The 12,291-nt window shown below is 38.0% G+C and overlaps 1 protein-coding gene across 14 annotated transcripts in view; it reads right to left on the reverse strand.

Moving 5' to 3' along the window:
- DYSF (dysferlin) overlaps positions 1–12,291 on the reverse strand; it is a 247,256-nt gene that overhangs the window by 33,206 nt on the left and 201,759 nt on the right. For all 14 annotated transcript variants that reach the window (XM_004369223.1, XM_004369219.1, XM_004369221.1 and 11 more), the window contains one exon: positions 6,260–6,358. In XM_004369223.1, the coding sequence (XP_004369280.1) occupies positions 6,260–6,358 (99 nt within the window). The remainder of the gene's footprint in view (positions 1–6,259; positions 6,359–12,291) is intronic.

Consider the following 12,291-nt stretch of genomic DNA (forward strand, 5'->3'; position numbering starts at 1 on the left):
AGTTTTAGCTTGGTTTCGCTACCTCTCTCAGATTAGCTACAGATTTATTCAGTTGGTTTATTTCAATCAAAGAAGTAGCTCATTGATTTGTCAGTTCTATTATTTTCTTTTTTCTAATCCTTATTTCTCCTTTTATTTTTTATTATTTTCTTCTTCTTGTCTTTTTAAGTTTTTTTTTTTTTTTTTTTTGTTATTCTTTCTAACTTCTTAAGTTGAGGCTTGTTCTCCCTCTTTTCTGATAAAAATATTGCTATGAGATTGTTTCCGCTTGCTACAGCCTTGGCATTACCTCATATATTTTGATAGCTAATGTTTTCACTTTTTTGACATTTTATGATTACAGTATTATTTTTATTATTTGATCTAAGAGTTGGATGCTTAGTTTTCATTCTTTCATTTAATTAACATATTTTTAAGGCCACACATTTTCTCTGAGCACTGCTTTAGCTATAACCAATAAGTTCTAATATATGGTGTTTTATAATTACTTCCTAGATATGCTGCAATTTCAGTTTGTAGTTACTCTTTCAATGAAGAACTTTTAGAAGAGAGAGTTATTTGTTTGTTTTTTAATTATCCAAGTAGAAGAAGTTTTTCCAGTTGTTGATCTTGTTATTGGTTTCTAATTTTATGGCACTACAATCTTATTAAGGTTTTCTTTGCAGCCTGTTACATGGTCAGTTTTGTAAATGTGCCATAGGTGTATTCTCCAATTTCAGGCTACAAAGTTCAGTAAGATATTAATCAAATTAATAATTAGGCAGGTCTTCTATATCCTCTCATATTTTTGTCCCCTTGATCTGAAATAAACTCTGAGAAATGAATTAAAGTCTTCCCTACCTACCAGTGTGTTTTTATTTCTTCTTATATTTCCTGTGGTTTGTGTTTTGTAAACATTGATGTTCAGTGTTATTTTGCACACAGATATTCCTATAACTGTTATATCTTGGAATTGCACCATGTAGCATTATAAAGTGCCTTTCTCTGTCTGGTTTAATTCTGGGGGCCTGAATACCCTCTTGTCTAACATTAGGACTGTGACTTCTGCTTTCTTTCGGTTTGCATTTACCTAGCACGTTTGACCTTTATGAATTTATTTTAGAGTTAAATTTTGCTTTGAGATCTGATTTAATTTTTTATTAATAAGTGATTTTTACGACATGTATTGATATGAGAGATATGTTTACTCTTGGTTTTTAATTTATTTGACATTTCTATAATAATATAACATATTTTTATTACATTTTCTAGTTTCATGGTTTTTTTTTTTCTTTTAAGCTTTGTGTGGTCTGGTCTGTGTGTGTGTGTGTGTGTGTGTGTGTGTGCATATAGTTCTTTTGATATCTAGGATGATCTGAGTTTATGTCCTAGTATTATTATAACTTTATATACACTGATAAATACTGATAATACTCTTGGTTGTCTATGTGTTTAGGGGCAGTATTTATTGGTTCCCTACTATAGAAATGATAATCAAATTTTATCTCCTTTCCCCTCCCTTCTCTATCACCCAGTTTTAGTCAATACTATATTCCTTAACAGTTACCTTTGTACTATTAAATGTGCTTATACTTCTATTATTTGATTTGTCAACTTTAAATAATATTTGTTAACTCTGTTTATTCTGTAATATGCCAATCAGTGTCCTTACTCTACATCCCATCATCTTTCCTTCCTCTCCATCCAATTTTTATTAATATTATCATTTCTACATTTTCAGTATATACAGCATTTAAATTCTGCCCTGCTACTCTAACCCCTTCCATTTGTTTTCATTTTAGTTCTAAGGTAAAATATGACCACAACCAGTTCTTTGTGTGTGTGCATGTGATTTTCCTAGTTATCACCTAGTTGGTTAAAGTTTATCCCCTAAGAGTTCCCTCAAGAAGGGCTCAGAGGAACAATATTCTCTTAGTTTCTGAATGCTCAAGTATTTGTCTATAGTCTTCATACTTGAAGGACAGCTTGGCTGAGTATAAAATCTCCTGAGTTATCTTTTCTTTCTTTGATGATCTTATACAGGGTACTTTTCTGTCTTTGGACATTGAATATTGTTATAGAGAAATTGAAGTCACCTTGATTTATTTCCCGTTTTAAATTACATAATGTTTTTTGCAGGAAAAGAGATATGACTGCCCAAGGAATTGTTTCATTATCTCTAAAGTCCAGTAACTATGCTAGGATATGTCTCAGGGTTGACCAGTCTGGGTTAATTTTCCTGACACACAGTGAACCTTTTTCAAAATGTAGATTCAAGTATTCTTTCATTTCAGAAAAGTTTTATTAGTTAAACTATTATAGGGTTAAGTTTGGGTTTGGTTTTGTTTTTCACTATTTTGGTTGTCTTCCTCAGAGATTCCAATTATGCAAATGTTGGATCTCCTTTGCCTATCTTCTATATCATTTTCTGTTTATTCTTTTATAATTCTTTATTTCCATTTCATTTTGGTTACTTTTAAAAATTTCTGACCTCTATGCTCCTTATTGTGTTTTCCAATGTGGCTATTCTCCCCTATGCTCCTTCCAATTTCATCTTTCTTTATGAGAAGGTTGTGATTTTTCTTCTTTCCTGAGCCCTGTCATGAAATATGAATTTAATTTCTCTCATATCACTATCCCTTAAGTTCTTTCATTTCTTTTGACTGTCTTATTTCTGAAAAGTTCAAAGCAAAATATTTCATCTCATCTGTTCCATGGCAAAGTTTTTCTGGTGGGTATTCTTCCTTTGTTAGTAAGTGTTGATGTATGTTTTCTCTTATTTTTTCATTCTATATTTGAATTATTGCTGTGCCATATTTTATATTATTAATTGTCACTAAATGAGTTAGATTCTCCTAGACCAGCTATATCATTTGTTCCTGCTTCAGAGGTAGACTGTTTTCTGAGAATATGGCTCATCTGTGTGATTCTTGTGTAGCTCTACCTTCTCTGCTTCTCTGAAGCAAACAAGGTCTAGGCGGGCTTCTGTCACCAGCCTGAGCCTATTTCCAAAGCAGTTCAACTCACCTAGTGGCTCCATGGGAGAAAGACCTGGTGATCTGCTTCTGTAAAGATTACAGCCAAGAAAACCCTATGGGGTAGTTCTACTCTGTCACATGGGGTCACTATGTGTTGAAACCAACTCTACGGCACCTAACAACAATAACAATTTTTAACTATTTATTATGGAAATTTTCAAGCATACTCAGAAGTAAAGAGAATAGAAAAAAATCACCATGTACCATTATATGTCTTAAATAATTCCCAACATTTTATCATTAGGAAATATATCTGCTGGGGCTTTCTAAGATTTGCTGCCACTAGGCCCTTATAGCATTCTTCACGTGTCTTCTCATCATTTATTGTTCAGTGGCTTCTACCCAATCTCAGTTGCCTTTGGGCAGCCCTTATATATATTTTAGAGCCTGTGGGTTTTATTTGTCTCCATCTTTTACTGAAAATAGAGTTTGAGGGTATTATTTCCAGGAGAAAAGGGTGAAAATGCTGATTTGCAGCCATATTCATACTGGAAGTACCAATAAAATACTTTTTAAATTTCTAAGTGGTTGGGTTTTTTGTTTGTTTGTTTGTTTAAACTTGTGTTATGAATTTCTCATTTTATTGCATTTTAATCTGTCTTGTGTATTTTCTACTTTTGGTAACTTATTACTAAACTAATATATGATCAATTATTAAAGTGTTCTTTGAGCATTAGAGAAAAGTGTATTCTCTATTGTTTATTATCTTTTAATTTCTATTTTAAAGCAACAATGTTTGATATAGCTTTAAACACATTTATCTTGCTATTCAGATCTTTTATTTACTGCTTGCTTGATCTGTCAAGGAGAAAGGTGCATTAAAATCCTCACTACAACTTTAATTTCTGTGATTTTGTACTTTTATTTCTGTGAGGTTTAACTGATATATTCCTATCGATTTTTACCTTATGTATTTCTAAGCTTTACTGCTGTACGCATAAATGTTTGAAAGTTTTTCCATTGAGATGTATACCTTTTATTTATATAAAACACTCACTTCTGTCTCCTTTGATTTTTTTACTTTAAATTCTGTCTGCACTCTCTTTGCTTGCATTTACCTATTATATCTTCCCTAAAATATTTATTTTTTCACTAGTCTGAGTTGTACTGTGTTAGGTGTGTCTTTTACATAATAAATTTTGACTTTTGATATAGTTAAAAAAAAAAAAAAAGAAACACCAAACCCATTGCCGCTGAGTCGATTCTGACTCGTAGCGAACTTATAGGACACAGCAGAACTGCCCCCTTAGAGTTTCCAAGGAGCACCTGGTGGATTAGCACTGCCAACGTTTTAGTTAGCAGCTGTAGCTCTTTAACTACTATGCCACCAGAGTTTCCTTATTACTCAGTAGGGGAGTTTAATCCATTTTTATTCTTTAGGAAAACTAATATGTTTTGTTGTTTTTCTATTGTTTTTTCCCCATGATTTCTGCTTTTTATGCTTTCTTGCTGTATCTTTTGTTATTTAGACTATGAGTTGTTGTTTTTTATTTCCTTACACCAGAAATCTCCAAAATGTTTTTTCTCTACCCCTTGTATGCTTCATTCTCTCCATAATGCTACAGGCTATTTTTCAAAGACCCATGTTGTTGGTGATGGTTTTTCTTCTATTTACTTATCCTTAAAGGACCAGAGTTCTGGTACTTCTCCCAGAAACAGGTTGAGCGCATTTTGTTCTGGACAGCCCATTTTCACTTGGATGCTGTCAAAGACCTCCTTAGGAAGGTCAAGCTGGAAGGCTGGGTGCCAATTCAACATCCAGCCTCTGAGGGAGCAGCGAGGGGGCCAGGGCCATAAGCCACCTTGGCAGGAGAGCTCATTCTTGCTTAGTTTTTCTCATTTTTTGGCAAGGCCACAGTACCACATGCCAGACCTAATATGCCGGATCTTCTTCCTGGTACACAAATAGTTCTGTCTCTTTGCCCAATCTCAAATACTCAGCTACCAAGTCAATGAAGAATGTGCTGCCTCAGGAGGCCTATGTCTGAGGAGGCACTGCTGCTGCCTGTGGTCTCACCTCTGAGCATCCAAGTCTCCAGGCACAATTCACCAGGAAGCCTCCAGTGTATCAAAGACAACTCTTGCCACCTTGTGAAATCACCCTCCAGCGTGTCCACCAAAGGCTTTCAGCCAGCAGAATCACTTGAAAGCCGAAGCCACCCACTACCCCAACTAGCTTCAAGTCTCACTTATCCAGTCCCTTTAGGGACTTCTTAGGCCTTTCTTATATGTCTAAAAACCTGTGCTCACCTCTTGTCCTCATTTCTCCAAGCCTAGAACGTCAAGGTCATCATGGGGTACAGAATCTCCCCCATTTATGTTCCAGGAGTAGGGCTGCCAGATTTAATAAATGAAAATATAGGACACCCAGTTAAACTTAAATTTCAGATAAAAATGAATTATTTTTAGATAAGAATGTCCCATGCAATATTTGAAGCAGACTTGTACTAAACATTTATTCATTGTTTATCTGAAATTCAAATTTAACTGGGCAACCTGATTTTATCTGGCAGCCCTACCCAAGAAGTTATACAACTCCCTTGGGGAATAATTTTGAAGTTGACTCTGGTCATCTTTTTAAAAAAAGTAGTCCACTTTTTAAAAGTAAAATGGTATTTCCTTAAAATACCCGAATTTGCTTGGTTTTCTTCACAGAAATAGGGTTTACCAAATTTTTACATTTACTAGGTGATTTCTGTCCCAGTTGTAGAGGTGGGGAGAATCAAAGGTATATTCTCAAACTGACTTCCTTTTTTATCTTAATACAAATTTTTTATCAGAGAAAATTTAAAATAATACTAAAAGAAACAGAATAGTGTAACAAATTCCTAAATACTCATCTCCAAGTTTTAATAATTTTCAATGCATTGCAATTTTAATTCTAATATTTTGAAAATTTGTCAGCACCACCATCTATCTTTTTTTTGGGGGGGTGAGGGTGGGGGGAAAGTATTTTAAAGCAAATCCCAGGCATCATTTCACCCATAAATACGTCAGTATTTTTCAATATTCTCTCAGAAATACTTTCTTGGGTACCCCAGCCCACATTGACTTCTTGCTTTAAACCTGTGGGTGACCCTTTGCACCCCAATTAGTTCATCAGGATTCATCGGTCCTCACCAAATGAGGAGAAAAAAACAGATTCATTTTCTCTTTCTGTTGTATCTCCCATTACCCACAGCATGCCATAAGCACTCAGTGACTATTAGGCTGAATGGAGCCGTTCTGGAGAAAGGCCTCACCTTTAGAGTGTCAAAATCCTTCTCCAGGTAGGAGCCACACTTTTCCCTCTCCCCTGTCGAGGCAAAGAACTTGCTCCACCAATCGATGAACTCCTCCTCCTGAGTGGGTACAAATAAGAGATCATTTAAGAAAGAGAACTTGCAAGCAAAGTCCTTCTGAACCAGATACTTAGCAAGGCCACTGGAGCTGGCCTGGACTTTAAGACACTCCTTTGGAGTGAATGTGGGGAGCAGAGAGCGGGAACTTCCCACCTCTCTAGGAGCATGTGGGGAGCAGAGAGCGGGAACTTCCCACCTCTCTAGGAGCAAAGGTTGCACAAAATGGAGGAAGCTATGTTAACTCAGTACTTGGTACTGAGAAGCAGAGACTAGCCATGAGTCTGCCTGCCCCTGCCCCCCGTCATTCATGGTGTGATTCTGTTAAGCTCTTGGTCCCTCTTTTTTCTTTTCTGTGAGTAAGCATAATGATCACAGTACCCCTGTATCCCAGGGGCATACTGAGGCTAATGTCAGAGGGTGCATAAGGTAATCCTTTGGGGAAAATGTTAATAATGTGTTATTTATGAATAAAACACAGTAGACCCAGGAAAACTCAGGCCCAAAAGAGTTACCCTGCCTCCCACCCACCTCAGCAATAAACAAACATCAGACATCAGAACTCTGCCTCCCCCAAGGTCAAATCAAGGCAGAGTCCCTGAAAAATCAACAAATATTTACTAAATGCCCACTATTCATAAGACATGATGCTAAATGTGGGGATTTACAGGAGAACAAAGGAGGTTTCTGACAACACACTCTCTGCACTTTCCTTCCTCCAGTTGCTTATTTTTGTAGGAAAAGGTGGACAGGCCTGTTGTAACATACTGCAGTGTGATGGCTTGTTTTTATATGGCCCTTCTCACCATGGTCTTGTAACTCCCACCAAATGACTGGGCGAGACTATGCAAATAAGGTGTTTGTGGACCATCAAGGAGATTGGTCAGTTTTGCCATCCCACTAAGCTTAGAATGAGCCATCCCAGAGGCAGAAAGGGAGGACATCACTAACACCAGAAAAAAAGAACCAGGAGCAGAGTACATCCTTTGGACCCAGAGTCCCTGTGCTGAGAACCTCCTAGACCCAGGAGACAGAGAGCTGTACCACCAGAGATGGCTCAAGATGGCAAGAAGTGGTGGCAAGCACAGCAGAGAACTTGCAGCAGCAGAACCAGGAGACAAGCAGGAGACAGCATGGTGGGCTTCCTGGCCCATGGAGTGAGAAAGCTGAGCACCATCAGGCAGGAGGCTTGCTGGCGGAGTGGGCAATTATTGGTGGAGCTAAAGAGCTTTGTAACACTTGCCCAGGAGGGCAGAGGCCAGGCCAGCCCAAAAGGCCCGAGGGGCCAAGGGGCCAAGGGGCCAAGGGGCTGAGGGCCAAGAGGCCGAGTGCTAGAGAGAGGCCTACCTGCAGCTACAGCTGAGCAGAGACTGCCCTGATCGATGAACTGTATCCTGAGTCATTCCTGATCATGAATTGTAATCTGTTACTCCCTAATAAACCTCATAATCGTGAGTATTGTCTTTGAGTTCTGCATGGCCATTGCAACAAATTATCGAACCCAGCAGAGCAATATAGCGTGCCGTAGGAGGGATGGCTGGTGTCAGACTGGGTAAAAAGGTTGGAGAGTGGAGGTATATCTGACCTGCACCTCATAGCAATCAGTCTTGGGCTGTCGATGCTGATAATGATTCTCCTCCCTCTTTGTGAAGTTAGACAAGGAGGTCTGAGCTGCCACCATACCATTTTCACACACACACTGTTCTCCCCACTGTCAACTGCTCCTGCACACGGTGTGTCTGCAGGTCCTCTGAGCTCATGTATCTAGAACACTCCTTCAGCTGTGTGTCCAGGTGTGTGTGCCTTGTTGCCTGGGGAGTCAGCAAGCTCCCTGAGCTCAGATCCTCCCCAAAACCCTGCCCAGGCTGGGCACTTGGTCTGCATCTGTCAGTGCCATTACAGCTCATCCAGTTTAGTGGAAAGGGCCAAAGACAAGGTGTGGGGAGAGCCACTCTGGGACTCACTCTCCTTCTCTGTATGAGAGGATGGACTAGGAGATTTCCCAGGAACCTTCTAGTACTGACACACTCTTATTCTGTAAGATGAACTGAATGTCTGTCACAGAGTTTCTAAAAATGCTGGTGGCTTCCTTTAACCAATGCCCGGGCCTCTGAGTTCCAGTTTATTAAGGATGGATGTGAGCTGGAGCCCGGCCAAGGGTAGGTGAAGAGGCACACTGGGAAAGTATAAGATAAGGTTTTCAGCATCTTCCCCAAACCTGAAGTGTGGTCCTAACACCCTCCATGTGGCCAAAATGTGGTGCCCAGACACCCAGCACTAAGAATAGGGGTAGAGTGACCTGAGTCTGCAGCGAGCCCTGTCTGACTGACTTACCAGGAGGACCTTCTGCAGCCAGGAGAGAAGAAAGAGATTCAGATGGGTTAGACACAGGGTAGCAGAGCTTTCTGACTTGTAACCACTCTAGAAAAAGCTAGCATTGAGCAAGGCAAAAACAGCCCTGATGTTTTATTAAATTCAATTTAAAGAAAAAGATGGTATGATGAACAAACATATGCAGACATACATATCAGACTCACATAATCACCAACACACAAAGGAATATATTTACAGAGACACACATATATCCCATAACATACACAAAGACATATACTAATACACAGGCAACTACACATACAGAGGTAGCAATAGTTAGAGTGGAATTCAATTTAGCTGTTTGATGTCTCTAAGTCTTTATATTCTTTCCCATCACAGCTACTTAAAGATTTAAGCGTATAACAGAGGTGCAGACTCAGGCACAAATTGGCACCAACCAGTGTGTTTGGTTCAAAGAAATGACAGGAACACAAGAGTTGAGGGAAAGTTACTACACTTCCCTCCATTTTGAGAAACTAAGTCAATTAAAAAAATAATATGGAGTCAGATAATCTTAATAATACCATTAACAGTGTCAAATAAATAGACAAATATTATGTAAATTAAAAACAAAAAATATGCCTTCTTTTTCAGCACCCTAGGAGCACTTAGAAAAACTAAAAAGCCACAAAGCAAACCTCAGTAAGGTCCAGGAAATAAAACTCGTATCAGTCACGTTCTCTGACTATAATGCACTAAAACTAGAAATTAATGAAGAATTTTTTAACTTAAAATCCCAACCTTTTTTAATCGTCATGGAACAATTTGGAAATGGATACTGGTGATGGTTGCACAACAGGATGAATTCACTCAATGTCACTGAATTGTACATGTAAAAAATGAAATGTTGTATTGGCAAATGTATTGTTATATATATTTTCACCACAAAAAAATGATTTTTTAAAACCCCAATCTTTTAAAAATTAACGGCATACCCCTAAGACCCACCTGGGCAAAGAGCAAACCAAAGCTAAAATCACCGATACTTAGAAAATACCAACCATGAGAGGACTATACGTCCCAAAATTGTGGGTTGAAGCCAAGTCTGTACTCAAATGAAAATTCAGTCTTAAGTGTTCTGGCTTTTATACAAAAAATAATAAAAATAAATAATCCAACAATTCAAGAAATTAGAAAGAGAAGAGCAGTAAGACCACCAATTTTGAAAATTATAAGTAGAAATGAATATATTAGAAAGGAGAATTAAATCCCAGAGCAAGCTTTCAAAAGACGAATAAAATGGATAAACAGTTATCAAATCTAATTTTTTAAAGTAGAGACACCAATAGGGAAGAGGCCTGGTGGCATAAACTGTTGAGCACTCAGCCGTTAACTGAAAAGTTGGCAGCCTGAACCCACCCAGAAGCTCCACAGGAAAAAGAGTTGGCGATCTGCCCCTGTAAAGATTATAGCCTAGAAAACCCTGTGGAATAGTTCTACTCTGTCACATGGGGTCACTATAAGTAGGTATCAACCCAACAGCATCTAGCAACAACACCAGTAGAAATGAGAAAGAACAAACGCAAAGATACTATAGGGGAGAATAAAAATATTAAGAGATTTACTGAGCACAAATCAACGACAAAGATCTTGCAAAATCTAGATGATTTTCTAGAAAAATATAAATTGCTGAAATTGATTCAAAAGTAGTAGAAAACATGAAGAGATCAAAAGCCATGAAAGAAAGTGGAAGTAACCTCAAAGAACTACCTCCAAAAAAGACATCAGGCCAAGACAGTTTCTTCAAGGAAAAGTCCTATCAGTCTTTCAAAGAATAAATCATTTTTGTTCCACAGCATAGAAAAAGATGAAAAGTTTCCCCATTCATTTCATAAAGCAAAGCCTGACAAAGATACACACAAAAAAGGGATTAATCTCATTCCTGAACATAGATGTAAAGATCCTAAATAAAATATTAGCAAGTGGAATGTAGCAATAGATATGGCATGGTTAGCCTGGGTTATTCCAGAATGCAAAAGTGGTTCAATATCATTGAGTCAGAAGAGAAAACTCACTTGATCATCTACAATAGGGGTTGGCAAACTACAGCCCGCTCGCCAGCCATCTGGTTTTGTAATTTAAATATTGTTGGTGGCTGTTTTTAAGCTACAAAAGCAGAGTTGAGTACTTGCAACAGAAATCTTATGGCTTCCAAGCCTAAAATATTTACTGTCTGGCCCCTTAAGGAAATCCTTGGATGGTCTGAGGTTGGAGGTTCTTCTCCATCCAGAGACGCCTCAGAAGAAAGGCCTGATGATCTCCTTCTGAAAAATTATCCACTGACAAACTTTATGGAGCATAATTCTACTCTGACACTCATGGAGTCGTCATGAGTCAGAGTTAACTCAATGGCAACTGGTTTCGTTTGGTTTGGTTTGGCCCTTTAAGAAAAATTTTGACAACCTCTGATCTGTAAGATGCATGGAAAAAAAGGGGAGGGGGGAGGGGCAATAACATTTATATTTATCATTTATTCCTAAATGAAACTTTCAGTGAATTAAAAATAAAAGGAAACTTTCTTAGCATTATAAAGGATTATCTTAAAGCAATAGCCAGCATTGTGCTTAACGTTACCGGGCTTTCTCCCTTATGGGCTTTTGTACATGCAGCTGCCTTTGCCAACAATTTTCATGTGACATAGATATAAAGAAGCAGTAAAGCAGGGTAGTTGGGAGCCAGGACTCTGGAGCCAGACTGCCAGGGTTCAAATTCTGCCACTTTCTAGAACTGTGTTGTGACCTTGGACTACTTAACCTTGTGACCACTTAACCTCTCTGTCACTTAATCATCTTATCTGTAAAATGGAAAGATAATAGCACCAATCTGACAAAGTTACTGTGAGGAATAAAGGAGTCCATCTGTATAAGGTGCTTAGAACAGTGCCTGGCACATAAGTGTAATGGAAGGGTTAATTATTATTACTGATAATATTATTGTTCTGGTTGTTTCGCATGGACCAGGTTAAATTCTTGGGCAAGGGCTGGCTCTCCCACAAACTGCCAGCAGAAGCATAGCTGGCCACAATCTTTCCAGAAGGCAATTTTGCTGCATGTATCCACAGCCTTAAAAGCATGCATACACTTTGGCCCAGTAATCTTGTTCTAGAACTCTACCCAAAGAAAATTATCACGGATATGGATAAAGATTTAGCTTCATTTATAATAGTGAAAATTGGAAACAACTTAATATTCAACAATAAGAAACTAGGTAAATTCTGGTATGTGCATATGACAAAATAGTATGCAAACATAAAAAATGATGCTGCAGAAATATATTTATTGATAGGGGAAGCTGTTCACAAACAATGAGATTTTTAACAGGTTAAGAAAGAAATAATGTGTATGAGTAGCTGATACTTGACAAAGGCCCAAAATCTGTTAACTGGGGAAAACACAGTCTCTTTAACAAATGGTGCTGGCATAACTGGATATCCACCTGCAAAAAACTGAAACAAGACCCATACCTCACACTATGCACAAAAACTAACTCAAAATGGATCAAAGACCTAAATATAAAATCAAAAACAATAAAGATCATGGAAGAAAAAATATGGACAAAGCTAG

The sequence above is a fragment of the Trichechus manatus genome, unplaced genomic scaffold, assembly GCF_000243295.1.
Source record: "Trichechus manatus latirostris isolate Lorelei unplaced genomic scaffold, TriManLat1.0 scaffold00004, whole genome shotgun sequence".
NCBI lineage: Eukaryota > Metazoa > Chordata > Mammalia > Sirenia > Trichechidae > Trichechus > Trichechus manatus.